At 40.9% G+C, this 17,846-nt stretch overlaps 1 protein-coding gene across 1 annotated transcript in view; it reads left to right on the top strand.

Annotated features, from left to right (window-relative positions):
- dchs1a (dachsous cadherin-related 1a) overlaps positions 1–17,846 on the top strand; it is a 76,064-nt gene that overhangs the window by 41,564 nt on the left and 16,654 nt on the right. The window contains exons 3-5 of the mRNA XM_063906150.1: positions 16,265–16,453; positions 17,166–17,397; positions 17,555–17,791. Coding sequence (XP_063762220.1) covers positions 16,265–16,453; positions 17,166–17,397; positions 17,555–17,791 — 658 coding nt within the window. The remainder of the gene's footprint in view (positions 1–16,264; positions 16,454–17,165; positions 17,398–17,554; positions 17,792–17,846) is intronic.

The following is a 17,846-nucleotide window of genomic DNA, read 5'->3' as shown; positions in this document are numbered from 1 at the left end:
ACCTCGGACACTGCATTTATCAGATCATTTTGAATTTTTCCTGAAGTTCCTGTAAAAACTGTGGCTGTGTCAAGATGGTTACGCAAGTCTGCATCATGCTCAGCCAACAGTGTTAACAACTCCATGTAATGGCCTCTATTTAGCGAATCTGTGGATTCATCGTGTCCTCTGAAAGCTAATTCTTGTTGTCCCAAAAAGAGAACACAGTCAATATGGCGCTTCAGGATGTCTTGGTTCCTTTTGACCCTCTCTTTGTGGACGCTGATCTCCTGCCTCCTCTGCTCATCCAGCTGTAAAACCACCCGTCATTCAACAAATGTTTTTTAGTGTACCAATGACATCATATGGTGCTCGGAGATTTGGTGTTTAACAGCTGCCTTGGTCAAGCTATTCAGATTGCCAAAGCCAGAATCATTCCATGTCCCTTTGCTGGTATTAAACAACAAACATGGCCAGCAAAATAGCTAGTTGTGTTCGGTGCTAGCTGTTAGCCACTCATAGCGCTCATAGTTGCATTCTTTGAAGTGGCGCACCAAACATTTGCCTGCCTTTGTTGATGCGTCGAGTGTGGGTGTAGGTCTTCATTTTTTAATTATTTAGCTTTTTTCTCCAAAAGGACGCCTTGAAAAGGTGTTTTCAGTAGACTGGCAATAAGATGTGCTTCGGCACTGGCAGCGGCAGCCATATTTGTTTCGTTCTATAGCTATGAAGGAAGTTCACGACAGAAGTTTACGGTAGCTCAGGACCTGCTGCTAGGCCCAGGGGCCGTACTGCCACTGAACGTCAAAATCTGACTGGCTGATGAATTTGTCACTATTGCTTAATAAAAATCAAAGCTAGCAGTATTTGTTTCACTTGCCCCCGCCAACTAAAATACCTGTGAGGTGTCTTTTTGGTGTAGGAAAATACAATACAGATTCAATAAATGTACTTAATTTTGAGGATATTATACGATTAAAACTTATTGTGTGTGTGTGTGTGTGTGTGTGTGTGTGTGTGTGTGTGTGTGTGTGTGTGTGTGTGTGTGTGTGTGTGTGTGTGTGTGTGTGTGTGTGTGTGTGTGTGTGTGTGTGTGTGTGTGTGTGTGTGTGTGTGTGTGTGTGGTAGTAAAAAAGATATGCAAGTGTGAAGCTGCTTTTTTGACTAAAAATACACTTTTTAGCTTTGAATCTGGCAACTGCATATTATATATACATTATTAATGACCTCCATAGCAAATACTAAATGTAAAAATGCATAATTAAAATGCTGTATTCCCGGGTATAATAAAGGTAGATAGATAGAATCGGAGGATGAAACCCTCTTTATTAGTCACATACATGCACACAGCAGAGGACACACAGTGAAATTGGTCCTCTGCATTTAACCCATCCTAGTACTAGGAGCAGTGGGCAGCTATCGTGCAGCGCCCGGGGAGCAATGGGGAGGGGGGATTGGAGGTGTCCGGTGCCTTGCTCAAGGGCACCACAGCAGGGCCTAGGAGGTGAACTGGGACCTCTCCAAGTAGCAGTCCACTTTCCATATTTCAAGTCTGTTCGGGGACTTGAACCGGCGACCCTACGATTCCCAGTCCAAGCCCCTACTTACTGAGCCACTGCTGGTAGAGCTCAGCACTATGTGGCTTAGAATAAACAACATTTCATTAAATCTAATTTATCCTCACCTGTTGAAACAAAAATAAACCTTCCTGATAAATTAAACGTAATACATTTTTCATAATTATGTTTTATAACTCTGCTGTTACTGGTTTGCAGAGATTTTGCAGAGATGCTTGCAGTCATAAAAAGTAGCAGGGGTTACTTCTTTGTTAAAAAATAATGATATTTTTCAGTTGTATCAAAATTATTGGAGTTGGGAAAGCACATGGTATGCTCAAGTGGATCAAATGTGTGAAGAGTAAGGGAGATACTGACATCAGCAGACAGAAATCTCATGACTTCCAGGAGAGTGTGATGGTGAGAGATTCTCTAGAGTGGTATTCGTACAAAACTGATAATGATGAAGCTGTGCTGGCGAGGCATTATCTGTTCTCAAACGAGAGAACAATTGAGATTAACTTTAGTCTATGTTTTTTCAAGCATTGTCCCAATATGACAGCAAAAGTTCACATTAACTTGTTGAATGTGTCTGCAGATAAGAATGAGATGGACCACTAACCGTTATTTATTTGTACGATGCATGTCTTCAATCATAATGATGATGTTCCTCTGCTGTGTTCCTTAGTTCAGTTTCTTACGCTTGTTCTAGCATTTCATCACTCATAGAACAAGTAGCCACAAATTGAGATGAAATGAAACACAGAGGATGGCTGGAAATAGGCTTTCAGCATAACCAATGAAGCATCGACTCCAACATCCAAATGACAGAGTTATAGTGCAACCTATTAAAGTATTAGACAAAATGTTGTCTTTTGGCTTCACTTGCTTGGTTAATAAATGGGTTACTTCTTGTGGTTTATTTGAAGATCATTTGCTCGTCTGAAATGCCCTGTAATATCATACCTCAGAACATCAGAGCAGTCTTTAATTAGAAAGTCAGAAACAACATTTACTTGGATCATGGAAAACACAAAGGACTCCAGGAGTAGTAAAGTGCCAATTTATCTGTGATTTATATTACTCTTACTTTTCCCCTGTGCCATAATTCACTTTTCTGCCTTTACATCATGTTTATTGATGAAGGCATAAGAACCTCATAAGCCTCCCTGACAGCAGTGAGTGGCGAGTGGTGGCTACTAGATGAAAGACGGAATAGATAGTTGGTGGGCCGAAGGTTACAGAGGGCAGCTGGACGTTTGGCTGACCTGTGAACTAGGACCTCACATGTTAGACAGAACTTTCTGCCTCATTGGATAAGATTAGGTGTGCTTCGTTCCCACACACACACACACACACACACACACACACACACACACACACACACACACACACACACACACACACACACACACACACACACACACACACACACACACACACACACACACACACACACACACACATGCAATCAAGTATTGTGTACACAGGTGGGTTGAGGATGTTTCTTGGGACCTCTCCAGAATAGAAAATCAGTCAATTTACATTGTGGATTTTTGTTTTGGTTCTCTCCTTTAAACCAATGGCAATCACAGAGCTCAGATTTCTAACAAGCCTAATGCTGCATCAACATGCTCCTTGGATAGTCCCATTTCTTGAGATTAGAACTTATTTACCTGACGTTTTAAATGAAATGGGTTGTAATTATCGTTCAGATTCTTTATACAATATGTTAATAGCTTAGCTTTGCAGTTTGAATGCGGTGGGGTGTTCGCGTGAATTTACCAAGTGGGGAAACACATCGTCAATGTCAATTTTACCGAAGGTGACGCACCATTTGTGGCTCCGCCCTGTGATTTTAATCTAAGTTTTGTGTATACTGTCTACTTCAGTGTTAGAGAGTCTGTAGCCTATCGTAGATCGCGCTGTGTAGAGGGCAAGAAAACATCCAGGACAAGTTTCCTATTCATCTCTAGGCATGTCACACTGAGCTGATTAAGGTCTTGGCTCTGAAAAGCAGAGATACATATTTGATTTATTTTAACTCAGTTCTTTAAAGAAGAGGGGAGAAGAATTCAATTATTTATGTTGTAGTTTTTTTGTCTACAAAAAGTTCTGTTGTAGAAACACATGTTTTCTTTTTTTTTCCTGTGGAGTGGAGGAAACCCTTCCCCTATTTTCAGTGAAAACCAGATTAAGTCCTTATCAGACTATATATATTGGCATAGTGGGGCGAATTGTAAGCAAAACTATCTGTTAGGCGTGGCTTCTGCATGCTTTCTGACATGTGCTGCTCCTATTATACTTTGCTTCCCAGCAGCTTTATTAAGAAATCCCTATTTATTTACAACTCTTGTTGCAGATCGTTTTTGTACTTTTTTCGAGTCCTGACTACTCACTATATACTATTTTAGGCCTTATTTAGGAATGGTTCCAGTTATGTCTTTACTCATATTCAAACTGTTTCAACCTTGTGGTCTTTAAGTTTCCTAAATCTGACCCTAACCTGGGATCAATTTGTTTTGGTAATCCCTACCAGGATATATTGCCTGCAGCAAAACAGCAACTGATGGGGGGATCAGGTCTAAGCAAAAGTATAATCAAAGATATACAGTTTATTTTTGTTTTAAATCTATTTTCATTTATTCATTGTATAATCTAAAGTTTTTTTAAGAAACAATCTCATCTTTTTTCAGATAGATACGTTTTCCAGAAAAAAATGTGTTTAATGTTTAATGGCAGAATACAAATATGTTTCTGTGATTTTGGTGAATTAATCTAGCAACTATAAAAACTAACAGCAGATACACATAGTGTGTTTAAACCTCTGATTTGCTTCTACTGAGTGGAAAGCTTGTAGGATATCATCACTAAACTTCTCTAGACCAAATGCCCACAGAGGCCATTCTCTTGCACAGCTGGACTAGCAATTAATACTGAAGCTTATGTCCAGACACTAGATGATAACAACCCCATCCTATGCAAGTGTCAGCAAAAAGCAGGAAATGTAATCAATGAACAGACCCAGGCTTGTGGGTAAGTGCTCTTGCCCAGTATGTGAGGTATATTTGAGGTGTGCATGAATATAACATGGGTAACATCAGGGGGAAGTCCTGGCCATAGCGACGCTTTGGTGTAACCCAAACAGGTTTTTATCTTTCAAATAGATTAATTATGTTTGATTCAGACTTGCGTGTGTTCCTTTTAGGAGCTTGCGTGAGAGTAATCTTTCTGAGGACATGTTTACTGTGGAAGTCCCTTTTGCTCTGAGAAACAACTGAAGTGCTCACTGACTACCTTATGTATACTCAGAAGGAATTGTTTGAAATGAATCACATGCAGGAGGGGACTGGACATGTATACAAGATAAAATATAATTACTCTATCACCTAAATATTTTGCTGAAAACTAAATAAATATCCCTGCAAGGAAATGAAACCTGCCTATTGCTTTGCTTTCAAAAGAATTTGTGTGAAAAAAAACACTGCTCATGAATCAGAGCGAACAACTCAGATGGTAAACATACAAATATCACAAAGCAACCACATTGACAATGTCAAATAGGAAAGGGACTCCAACATAACAGAGAGCGTTCCTGTTTAGGAGCTGACGTAGTTTTACATGTGGAAATATGGAAGATCTCATTATCACATTTTCCAGCAAGTTTGAAAACAAGATGAAAGCTGTATCGATGACGGAGCGCCAGGATCTCTATCCATCTCCATATGACGGAGCTGGAGTTTTATGTGAACAACAGCTGTTGTTTGTTGTTGGCAAGGAACTGTTTAGAAACGTACAGTACACACTCTCTGTGTGTGTACGCACTCATTTGTCTATCTGTACACGATCCTCTGTTGTTAAGAATGAATCCATGTTGACTCGCAATTATGTGACTTGGTGAAACAAAAGAAAGAGATCCAAACAGACACTCAGCTCTCCGGACCGCCTCCACTGCCAGAGCGTGTTATGAGTCCAACCCACGTCTGAACCAGGGATGACTTCCTTCAGGACTTACAGTTAAACAGACTTTACTGGAGAAACTGCGTGCATGCCAGAACCCTGCCTGGGCAGTCTTCATTTGTTTGCAATGTATATCAGTCAGTGACAGGGTGTGTTTATGTGTATGGTTCCAGTAGGCCTTCATGACCTCGTTGCCCTGACCCACCCCCAGCCCCCCTCTTCCCTGCCTCGCCTCAAAAGCAACATTAGAGTTAGTTCTCCTCTCTCAGCACGGATTACCTTACTCCAAGAGTGGTACTGTGAAGCTGTGGCTCTTGCAGGTTGGTTGTAACAACCAGTCAGCTAACACTATGCTAGAATGTTTACATGGATGAGATCAGAGAGGTCATCACTATGACAGAAAAACGTATAAGGACATGCAATATCTGTCTTGAAACATAAATAATAAGCTTAGTGTTAGTAACATGAGATTTGATTCACTGGATTTTGGACTGGGATGTTGGTCTCTTTATAATAAACCAACTGACCATTGAATTATATAAACATGCTATTAACCCTTTCACTGTTTTAAATGAATAGGCTTTTATTTTAAGATCAAGTCATGGAAGTTTTTAGACTACATGGCTGACTGATACCTTCACTAAGTAAAAATCTAATGAAAAGCTGGTGCCACATGGCCGCAACATTATGGTCCAGTTAAATTGTCTCGAAGCCACATCACAGCAGGAGCATATGTCAACTTCATCATTATGGTGAGCAGCCACTGCCTGGGGCTAAGAAGCTGTGTATTGATGTGAACTGTCACATAATAGAGCCCCTACCTAATGCATATAGAGAACATGTAAGCCCTGTGCTGATGATCTATTGATCTATTTATGTTTTCACACAGAACTAAGTGGCTTTGTCAAGCTCTTTCAAGCACTGACATTTTCTGTGTAACACTATCACTGAAAACATGTAAGCCTTCCAGCCAGTTGAAAGTAAAACACCCTTTCTACAAGACAAATGAACTGATAGAAAAAATTAAATAATGCAATTTAGAAACCTTAATTGTGCATTTTGAAATTCCTAACGCTTGGCTTGTTTCAAATATAGAACATATTCCTGTTACTGTGATACTCTGAGTCTGGAAAGGTCTAGACACAACATAAGCATCTACACACAGTGACACAATGATTTCCAAACTGTTTTAATTACTGTTTTCCAGCAAGCTAAAATGTAATTACAATGACTGTACAAAAGTCAATAAACATGTCATCCATACTGGGTGACTTCTAAATGTCTACTATGAAATCAACAACCTAAAAATGTCAGTGTTTTATGGAAGCTGCCTCTTGTGCAATGCCTTTCCCATTTCCTTCCTTCTGGAAAGTGAAGGCAGTTGAGAGATTAAGTGTTGGTATTTCATTAAAGCACTATAATCTTGCATAGAGTAAGAGCTGCAGACTGGAGGCCATGCCACACCACAGGTCTGGCTCCCTCTACTGCACTTTTAACTCTACCAATCCCTCCCAGTCTTGATCTAAATGCTTAAATAAGCTGTGCGGACAATAAATAAATGCACACAAAGTGAATTCTGCTTGTATATTTGTGTCTACATGTGTGTAGCGACATCCATAAGTGTTGCATAATCAGCATCTTTATGTAATTCTGAGAGTTCATCATGCAAATGTAATAGAACGTTGATTTAATCAAAATGCAGTATGATAAGACAAACTATCAACACACTCAAGATCATTTAAATTGGATATCTCCCGTGTGTTATTTATTATTACCGATTTTATGCGCTGCTTTGAGTTGACCACCGGAAGATACATTTAGCATGTGGTTGCATGGTACTTGCTTTTGATGTCTCTCCTGGGGAATATGAATCCATGTCACAGATGAAGAGTTTACTCCTCCTTTCCTAGAGACTATTTAGGCAGATATGATTCCACTAGTTCTGTATTGAGGAATGCAGTTGTCTTTGTGGCCAGCTGTGATCACAAATGTACTGAAAGGCTGCTTAATCACAGGAATGTAGCAGCTTGTACTGTACACCTGGCTCACACTTAGAAAAGAGGAAAAACTCCAGTGTTGAATCGCTCCATCGACCTCATCAAACAGGCTTGTTGATCTCTTGAAATCAGGATCCAATCTGGCTCTTAAAATGCATCTGCGCTGTTTGAACATGCCATGCTCAGTAGGCCTTCTCCCACCCACTGCAGGCAGCTGTAGCATTAGCTTAGCCCACGTCGGTGCTCTTGCACCCACACACGCCGTGCATGGTTCATATTAGCTCCCCTCCCACCTCCTCAGACCCTGGGATGAAGCGCCTGGCCTGCCTCAGCAGACCAAAGCTCAGCACTGCTATTGGATGGTTGTGAAAGGGATGACAAGCTGGCAAAGAGCCAAGTTAGAGCGCTGCAGGATCTGCTCTACGGGTGTCTGAAGCAAGGTCACTTCCCTTGGCGGATGTCTCGTGAGAGTGGATCCACTCATCAAACTTTTAGCATCAGTTCACCTCCCACACTGGCCACATCCCGGAGGCTGTTGTGCTTTTAACTTGCTTGGCTGTCTTCTTTGTGGTGGTTTGGATTTGTTGAATTACTTCAGAGGTAATCTGACCCTCAACGCACGTGTTGATGTAGAATGAAGTGGGTGTTAATCATCATGTCTAGTCATGTTATATTTGAAAATGCTGGTTCAAATGAGGATTCATTTGAACTATGCCCCCTGGAAAACAACTGAAATGTTTGTTTTCCAGTCCATCTAGAATTCTACATTTACAATCCAGCTGTCCTTAAACAATTGTACATCCATAAGAAACACTAAACCTAGCATAAAGGTTCTTCCAACCCACATGTTGTTTTGATATTGTCATTCAAAATTATTATACGCAAAGAACTCAAAAAGCAATTTTCCGTATACTGTTTATCCTTTCCATTGGATAATCAGTAGTCAGCATGCATCCGAAAACAGGGTCAGAGTTGTTTCTCCTATTTGACCTTTGGAAAATAAACAGGCTAATGTTTTTAGCAGGAGCCTTTCAGATGGGTTACTGAGCTGCCTCTGTCATTCCAAGTGGCCATGGGTTTAATGGCACACAAACCAGTACATCAATACACTTATGGTGGAGTTTCTGCCATGTGTATTTTTAGAGCCAAAGTAAAACCTATGGTGATAGTCCCCCTTGATATTGTGTACAAGCGGTGGCAAATTTTGCACATTATGGTAAAGTCCTCCCCAGCTGCGAGCCCACACCAAGGTCAGCAACACGTCTGGGCTGCGGACCTCTCCCAGGTCCCCCTGCTAATATTTTTACCCATGTGCTTTTAAAATGTTTTTGTTTTTTTTGTCCTTCTTCAGGACATTTTTAATAAGAGCTACAGATTAAATCATATGCATGGGGATCATGGCTTATATCAAAAATTGCCTGGGTTAGTAGGACATCAGAGAGCTTTTAAAAACACTGTTAACTTGTTTTCAAGGTGTTAAAGTCACATTCCTTCCTGATGACCCAGGATCTGCCTGTAGACACACAGTAGTACCCTACAAATAATCTTTTTATGGGGAAAATACATCTGTGTTTCTACTTCTATTCCTTGCCCTAAGTGGCGCTTCTGCCATATTTGCAATCATTTGTACTTTACTATTGACCTGCATGAATAATTGAAAAGCTGACAAAGTCTTCAATAAAGCTTTCTTCTGCTTTAGCGGTGCTACCTTTCTTTCCTTAGCTGCACAATATCTCTCTTCTGCTCATTTTGCCTTTTCTGGAACCACATTCTCCTTAAATGGTTTGATGCTTAATCACCTCCAGATGCAAGGTATAGATGAAAGACAGATGCTTCAGTTTTAAAGGAAAGTCTAATGAAAGTAAAAAAATAGGCAGGCCACCTAACTTCCAACAACTGACGTCTGTAGCAACTCCTAAATTGCAAAAACTACAAAGAGTGCTTGCATTTATTTTAAGTATTGTGAGACTTCAGAAATGTGTGGTAAACCCCAATAGGTTCAGAAATATCTAGAGGCATGTCTGAACTCTACTTTAAAATGAAGAGGCATATTTCTTTCTGAATACTTTTCTTATTTTGTTAGATTCTGTCTTTCTTATGTTAAAAATAGAGCCACTGACAGGCAGCGTTGTTTACTGGGTGTTCTACTGGGAAAATGAATGCCAAGCTGCGACTTTATAAGGATTGCATTTTGAAACACCATCTTTAAAAATGCAACTTTAATAAAGGTAAAACTGACTTTGTTTTTATCATTCCCACTTTATGTTTCTTAATTGCATGTTCTTTCACATGTAATTCCTCAGCAGATTGACCTTCTAGCTGTTTCTCTCACAGAACTCTGTCACTATTTTTGGACTCACTTTTTCCAGCAGCGTAGTAGTTATGGTGAAGGATGTTTGAGAGGAAAGGAAAGAGACAGAAACCCTATCCTGTCCCGTGTCTGCACTCTAGCATCGAGTGTGATTATATCCCTGTCTGCTATATCACCTCCCCTCTGTTCCTCTGCCAAATACGTGGACCTTACACCATACTAACCTTCAGTCCTCCACATTTTTGTCAGTGCTCTACACAGAGGAAGATGAAGAGCTGCAGTTCATGGACCTATTGTTGATTTAGAAATCAATTCCTCTTTGTCTCCTCATGTCAGAAAGTAGTTTCTTTTATATCATGAACTAAGGCAATCCCGTTCGAAGCAACTAGGCCAGTACGACCTGCTGGGGCCATAAACTTGGCAAAAGTTGCTTTCCTGCTGTTCACAAGTAACAAAAAAGTTATTCTGTTTTTTCCGAGCTAACCAAAATGTATTTGCTTGGGCAACCGAATTACGTCAATACCATATCATTCTGGAGATGTGCTGTAAATTATTATCTATTGATATGGTTATCCTTCAGCACATGTGTAATGGAATTCATTAGTGTTCGTTTACAGCTGTTCTCTGGTCAAATCATTAGCCCTGCAAGGACAGTTGGAACTAATTTCCAAAGTGAAATGACAGTTCGGGGTGATATGATTTGGCAACCGGCACATAACTGTATATTTTTAGAGAAATCAGTTTGATTAAGATGGTTACTGACCTTGACAGTTATATGGTGTTTCACAGGGATACCCCAATACAGCAGATGTATTTTACTGGACATCTGGACACAGAAAGGACTTGACAAATCTGGAATGGATGTTCATGTGAAGTTATGCAGAGATACTGAAGGAGGTTTTGTGAATTTGAATTGCTAATAATGAAAACAACTTTGCATAGCAGTTTGGTCTGTAATTATTAACAATATGTTGATGTGCCAGAGTAATGTTGTGGAGGCTTTTACCACCGAAATTATGCAAAGGAAAATTGAGAGCTGCTGTTACATTTTCATTCAAAGGAGTCACACTTGAATTAATGTATTTAGAGTGTTTCCTATGAATAGATTTTTATTTGCCAAGCCACACACAAAGTTATTCTCCCAAACAAAATGAAGCATATAGTGTATAGTTTGAGTCCTTCTCACTTTTCCAAACAATACATGAGCCCAGGTGCCTTTTTTCTCGCACTTCCTTTAAGTCAACCGTTTTTCTGACACTTACGCATGATCAGATGTTTTGGAAACTCTTGCCTGAATTTTCATAAAATTACGCTTGCAGATGAATGGTCCTTAGAGGGTGAATTTTAATTCATTTGATGACTCCCTGACCCGTCCTGCGGCAACACCATCAAGTAAACTTTTCAATTTGTGGAACTGGAATTTAATTCCAACAGACAGACTGCTTTGAAATACATTGGTTTCTGAAATTATACCAGCATCTACAGTAGCTGATAGTAAGACTGGCACAGCATTGCCAGGATGAAGGAATAAACTGAATGCAAAGCCCTTTTAGAAAATACAGGTTAAAGCAATCTCAGGAACATTTTTATTGGTTCACCAAGCACCAGGTTTAAAGCACAGAGCTAATGCAAAGTCTTTCAGCCAGGTAATAGTGTCATAGGAAGACCACTGTATCTGCTTTGGCTTTCTCTGTTTATATAGACCTGCATGTAGACATACAGACAAAAAGCAGCTGCAATGATTCTTGACCACCCTTCTTTCTCTTTGAGCTTGGACGTCTGTTGACATTGTATTACTTTTATCAGACTTTATACAAAATCAGAAAGACATCACAGGCCGCAGTTGGGTACAATTTAATGTCAGCATTTGGAGACCTTACACATGTATTAAACTATGCAATGAAGATTTCAGCTTTCTGTCTCCTTAGCAACCACGGAAATCTTTCACATATGGCTGGTCGGACTCCAGACAACACTGTCTATGCGTCAAATGTTTAGAGTCTAGATATATTAGTCAACAGTGTGTGGGCTTCTTCCTTCCACCGGGCCCGTGTGGTCTCTGCTAAGGTCTTTAGTGTGGTGGCGGACCCGTCAAAATGTCTCTAACCTGCGTAACTGCTACTTCAGCGTTTAGTGAAAGACGCCTTTAGGAAGCCTCTGCCTCGCTCTCCTCATCTCTGCTGTCCTCAGAAGTGATGCCAGGACAATAGAGAGAGAGGAGTGTACACGGCTTCACACCAGCTGTGACTGCTCAAAGTAACTCTCAGTCCAGATTTCTGCAATGTGCCCATTCTTCCTATTTCTTTGAGCCTACGCTTTCCTCTTTGCCTTCACTGTCTTTTAATGATCTCCATGACTCTCCATCAATCAATCAATCACACGCTGTGTTTATTTCTCCTGTGGGAGTCCTAATATTACAGACTTTATTGGTCATGTCTGTGAAACTCTCCCTAGAATTATGTTTGATATTGATCATTTGGCATAATTTTATGAATATCTGGAAAATACCACTTTTGTGAGTAGTCTTCAAAGTCTGATTGAATCCATTCATTTTGGCACAACTGAAGTTTAAGCTTCTAAACATCCTAAGTACAGCAGCTAAAATATTTCAAATAGATGGACTTCTCAGCTGCCTAACCTTTGATAAGCCGTCACAGTTTATACAATAAAGACGTCTTTATTGACTAATGTCACATGGTGTGCTTTTAATAACACCACTCTTTTATGCAAGATTAAAGCAGGCTCAGTCATAAATTAGAGCTTCAGAGGTTTAGAAATGTCACCCAGTATTTTCTGAACATTTCTTTGTGCCACAAAGTAGCACAGCTTATTTGGGCTCGAGTCACGGTAGCCACTGCTGCATACTTATCTGGGCTTAGTTTGTTTAAAAAGAGTTCCTGGTGAATACAAGGAAGATTTTGGTGTAATCAGAGTGCAGAATGAAAATGGTCTCGCTCGTTTGCTCTGCAGGCATCACAAGCTTGTAATGAGCAATGATTTTATCCCCAGTGTTTGTACACCGGTGTCTTTGCTTACGCATCTAAGGTACACTCAAAGAATGCATGCAAGCAGAGTTTGACTGATGTGTGCGATAATTTCCCAGTTGGCAAACATTTACATGCACACTCCGTCATTTGTGGCCTATTTGGATTGGCAGAGGTGCAGTCGTGATTGGCTGGTTTCACGAAGGACTACGTGAGACAGATTTGTTTGACTGGGCACTCCAAAATACGGGAAGCATGATTAAAAACTACATCCCCTTCATTTCACCCCTTGTTGGCCTCAATGGTTTCGGCTCTACATCATTCATTTACTCACTGGTTTTTACACAAGCAATTTCCAGCGTGAAGCTTTTTCACATGGCTCAGGAATAAAGATGGATAGAGGAGCAGCGGGTTTGGGAAAATAAGGTCACGCTGAGATACGTGTATGTTTATCCACCAAAGTAAAATAACTAAAAAGCCACAGAATTGTAATAGTTTTGGGAAATTCAATTCTAAAAATAGAAAGCACCCAAACCCGGTCTTGTTCTTCTCCAGGCCTGGCTCCCTCTCAGACCAGGAAGCGAGGACATGGGCCAGAACACAGTGAAGCATCCAAAAGCCTCAGGATCATTATTCCATTTGAGCATATTATACATAAACATTCAAAGGCATGTTTTCTCCTGCGAATCCTGTTCTCTTGATTGGGCAGTCTCCTCTGGAAGGCTCCTGGAATCTGATGGGAGAACCACAAGTGCCCCAGTTATCTTTGGATTCCCCCAGCTTGTTTTACTAAGGACACGGCCAAACGTTGCCTTTTCCCTGCTGATAAGACAGCTCCCATCATGCCTCACTCACACACACATAGTGTAGGGAGAATACTGCTGGCTGCTTCTGATGATCTAAGATTACTCCTGCTTTTGAACTTTTAATCCAATAGAAATAGACTTTGTGTAATACCTAGAAAAAGTGAAAAGTCAGTGGGAAACCGAAAGAGAGGCCCCGTGTATCCATGGTTGGTCCATGTTGTGAGTAATTTTGCTCCCTGCTGCAGGGAGGAGAATTCCTGCTTAGGACTGACGCATCTTAAATAACTTTCTTGGTTATGAATATTTCATTTTTCGTAATGTACGCTAGACATAGAGAAGGTAGTTATCCTAATGATTTATTCTCATCTTTGACGCCAGAGGCTGTATGTTGTTAAAATCATCTCCATCTCCCAGGGTTCATGGTTTGAGGTTTGGCTAATTGTCCTGCTCATTTTTTCATTTGCATATGACCTCATATGTCATTTTATATGTGTGGCTGAATAATTATAATCTCCTAGACAGACAAGTCTCTGTGTTCCAGCAAGATGATACTGATATGATGCTATTAACTTAGAAATAAGAGTGGAACTGAAATTGCAATCTCTGCAGATTTCAAAATACACTGATTTGCTTCAGGCATTCGACTTACTGAGGTTAGAATTTATGCAAATGTGATTGTGTGGTTTATTATCTTCCCCTGTTCCCCCACAAAAAGCCATACACTTAACTCAAGGAACATATATCCTCACCAGTACTGGAGCACTGGGAGAAGTGTAATTAATAAAGCTCCAGATCCTCCTCATGCTAATTCATTTCATGGCGTACCCATCACTCAATCCTCCCTTCTGAATTTGTTTTTAACAGAAAAGCTTAGTATCTCTGCAGGACACTCGGTGCCACTGGACTCTGCTCAAGTTTTAACTTTTAAAACTTACTGAGAACCCTTATTTTGACTGTGTTAAGTTTAAACACACTAGTTAATTCTCCTGTGTATCTTTATAGTTTCATAGAGTGAAAATAGCGCCATTTCTCACCCCACTAAAAGTATTTTTCATTTTCTTTTTTCTCTTTCTTTCTTTTTTGTATCATAAATATAATTGTGGGCTTTGTACATACATTTTTTTAGGAACTGTATGTGGATGTAAAAACGTTTTTGGCAAAAATGGAAAGCTACTTGGAGTCTCCTGAAATACCTCGTACATTCATTGCCTGCCACGAATGGGTCAAAAGGGGGGAAATATTTTCCTACAGACCTGTTTGGAAATGTTTGTAGCATATCTGCTTGCTTCTTAAAGTTGTTTTTGTTAGACCCATGGTGTTGCTACAATGCTCCAGCTGACACTCATCCCACCACTGTGAAGAAAACAAGCATATAGAGCTGTGGGATTGTTATAAATAACTTGTCCCCCTGCAAAATGATAAAATATTACAGTAAGCTGCAGCCTATGCGCGCTAAAAGATGGAGTAGCTTTCTTGTATTGCTCTTGGTTTCCCCTTTCCTCGTGTGGTTTATTATTCTTCTCTTTGGCTTGCGTCTCTGCCAGTGTTACAACTCCCTCACTCCTACACACTACTCACCCTCTGTTAGGAGTTGCAGTCAGAGTGTGGGGCATGCTCTCTGTGAGTCCCCCGTCTGCCATCTGCTCAGGAAAGAGATGGAGCCTGAATTACGGCTGCCAAACCTTCATCGCCTTGAATGAATGATTTCCATCTACTCACACTCAATGCCATTTTTAAAACATCTCAGCTTTTGATGATAAGCATGGCTTGCCTTATTTTTCTTGGCAATGTTCCTGATAAATACTCCTTTTTATGCAGAGGAGACTGCCCGCCACTGAGTGTTGGAGTCCCTCTGCATGAATTGAGCTGCTTTTTTTTCTTCTTCCAATTAGTGTTTCCTTAAAAAGATCCATTTATAAATGATGGAAGAAAAGAGAATTCTAATCAACTTGTGAGGTTTAACCCTACTTTCAGAACCCGCAAACTGCCATCCAGAGCCAACACTTGCAAACAATTACATTTCTGGTACCTAGGGACCCGATCTGATTGGTCTATTTGCTTTGCGCTGTCTTGGGAGATCCTGTAAGTGAGTCGGCTCCCCGGTTGATGGCTTGTGAGCTGCTTTAATAGCTCCACCGGTTCCAGCCCTCTGTAGTTGTGCGGCATTATTAAAACCAGACCACAAGTGGGACATTACATTAGGGTAAAATGTGAGGCACTGAAGCATACTGTGCGGTACTCCAATGTTGCCCAGCCGTCCCTGTCACTGCCCTCTGCAGACAGACGCCACTCCCGAAGCAGGCAGTTTTCCTGCTGGCAGCCCTCCCAGAGCCTGCAGAAGTCATCCTCCTTCATTCCCTCAGAGCCCCTTTCTGCCAAAGAGCCTGTTTGGCTCCTGCTCAGGCTCAGATAAACAACAAAGACCAGATCCAAAGATGCTTTCAAAGGCACCTGGTATGGGGTTCTTGTTTCAGTTTGTAGATTGCTACCACTCTTACATCCCTTTAATAGAATTTATATTTGATCTGCTGCTGCTTTAGGGTAGTATTATTAATGAGTAGGGAAACTGCTGAGTTTATCCTGTAGGATATTTATCTTAGAACTTAATTCATTTTAATTTAAATGCACAATTTTGAAATTTTTAACCAATAGCATGTTTTCTTCTCTGTAGGTGACGGCAACCGATGCAGACGGCGGCTCTTTTGGCTCCATTACCTACTCCCTTGGCTCTGGCATTAACAGCGTCGCTCCCTCCCAGTTCACCATTGGCAAGGAGACTGGCCAGATCTGCACTAGTGCTGCACTAGACAGAGATCAAGGGCCGGCCAGTTTTGACTTTGCTGTTACTGCAGTGGATGGGGTGAGCCACTGCTTTTTTTAAATCATGCTTAATATGAATCCATTGAGCCACGAAGTAATCCTATAAACACAGCTGCCATGCTTCTCATTCAGACAGGAGAGCAGATACATGGCCAACATAACTTTTGAGCAGCCAAGCAAAAAACAAATCTTGAATGGCTTTCCATGGCAGACTTCCTGAAAAAAAAGTATATCCTGTTCACTTTCTGCCAAATAATACTTAGCAAATAAAAGGTTTAAAATGAAAGAAAATTACTGCTGCCATGTTAAAGCAATCAGATGGAGAAATGCCTTAACTGTCAGGCAGTAATATTTTAACAAGTTGGACTCCCGCCTCCCTCCTTTTTGCCACCTGGTCCAAATCAAAAGCCTGCACTGTATTTTCTGCAAATGAAAAGCCTATGAAACAGATTGTTCGGTTGCAGCGGGCCCTCTCACCCTTCACGGGTCATGACATATTGCTCTTTCCCGAGGGAAACTATCAATCTGTATCCCTGCACAAACCTGCTGGGACTATATTCTAGAGGCTACGGCTGTACATCGAAATTTTAACAGGGTTTACTGCTGGTTTTTACTTTTACTGACTTTCACAAGTAATGCGGTCCAGTTCCACCATTAATGTGGCCTAAATCCTGCTTTCAGGTGTGTTTTTTTCTGCTCATGATTTAATATATGTCAAGGTATTACAAAGGAGCTTTTTGTTTCCTCTGCAGGGTGGACTGAGCTCAGTAGCCTACGTGAAGGTAGATCTGGTCGACATTAATGATAACAGACCTGCCTTCTACCCAGTCAGCTACGCTGTCAGCTTGAGCACACAGAGCGCCCCTGGGACATCTGTTGTCAGAGTGACGGCCTATGACCCTGACTCAGGCGAGAATGGAAAAATTACATACAAGACAGTACCTGGAGGGGCCTCCCCTTACTTTACTCTTAACAAAGACACAGGTGGGCACAATTCACTTCCCTGTTCCTTCCTCTATACCCTATTTTCCAGATATCAAATATTAAAGCAACTGTATTATTATTGTTTTGCATGGTTTATAATGTTATGTAATGTAAAGAGAAGCCTGTTTGAACTTTGTCCACGGCCTTATTTTTGTAGGTGTGATCTCCCTGTCTCGGTCTGTCTACGGGAAGGCCAACTCTGTCATTCCCGTGGTAATCTCTGCTCAGGATGGTGGTGGTCTGGTTGCCAAAGTCAATGCCAGAGTCAACATTAGTGTAGTGGCGGGGCTGGTGGCTCCACCTGTGTTTGAGCAGACCCAGTACTATTTTACTATATCCGAGGATGTCTTGCGGGGGACGGTCGTTGGCTTTGTCCAGGCCAGCAGTAAGACAGGTAGGAACTACAAGCACATTCTTCTTCTTTATTAATCAGGTCAGCCAAATCAGTT

Source organism: Eleginops maclovinus, chromosome 18 (genome assembly GCF_036324505.1).
Source record: "Eleginops maclovinus isolate JMC-PN-2008 ecotype Puerto Natales chromosome 18, JC_Emac_rtc_rv5, whole genome shotgun sequence".
In the NCBI taxonomy this organism is placed as follows: Eukaryota; Metazoa; Chordata; class Actinopteri; order Perciformes; family Eleginopidae; genus Eleginops; species Eleginops maclovinus.
Note: the sequence above shows the minus strand (reverse complement) of the source record. Positions and strands in the feature narration are given on the sequence as shown.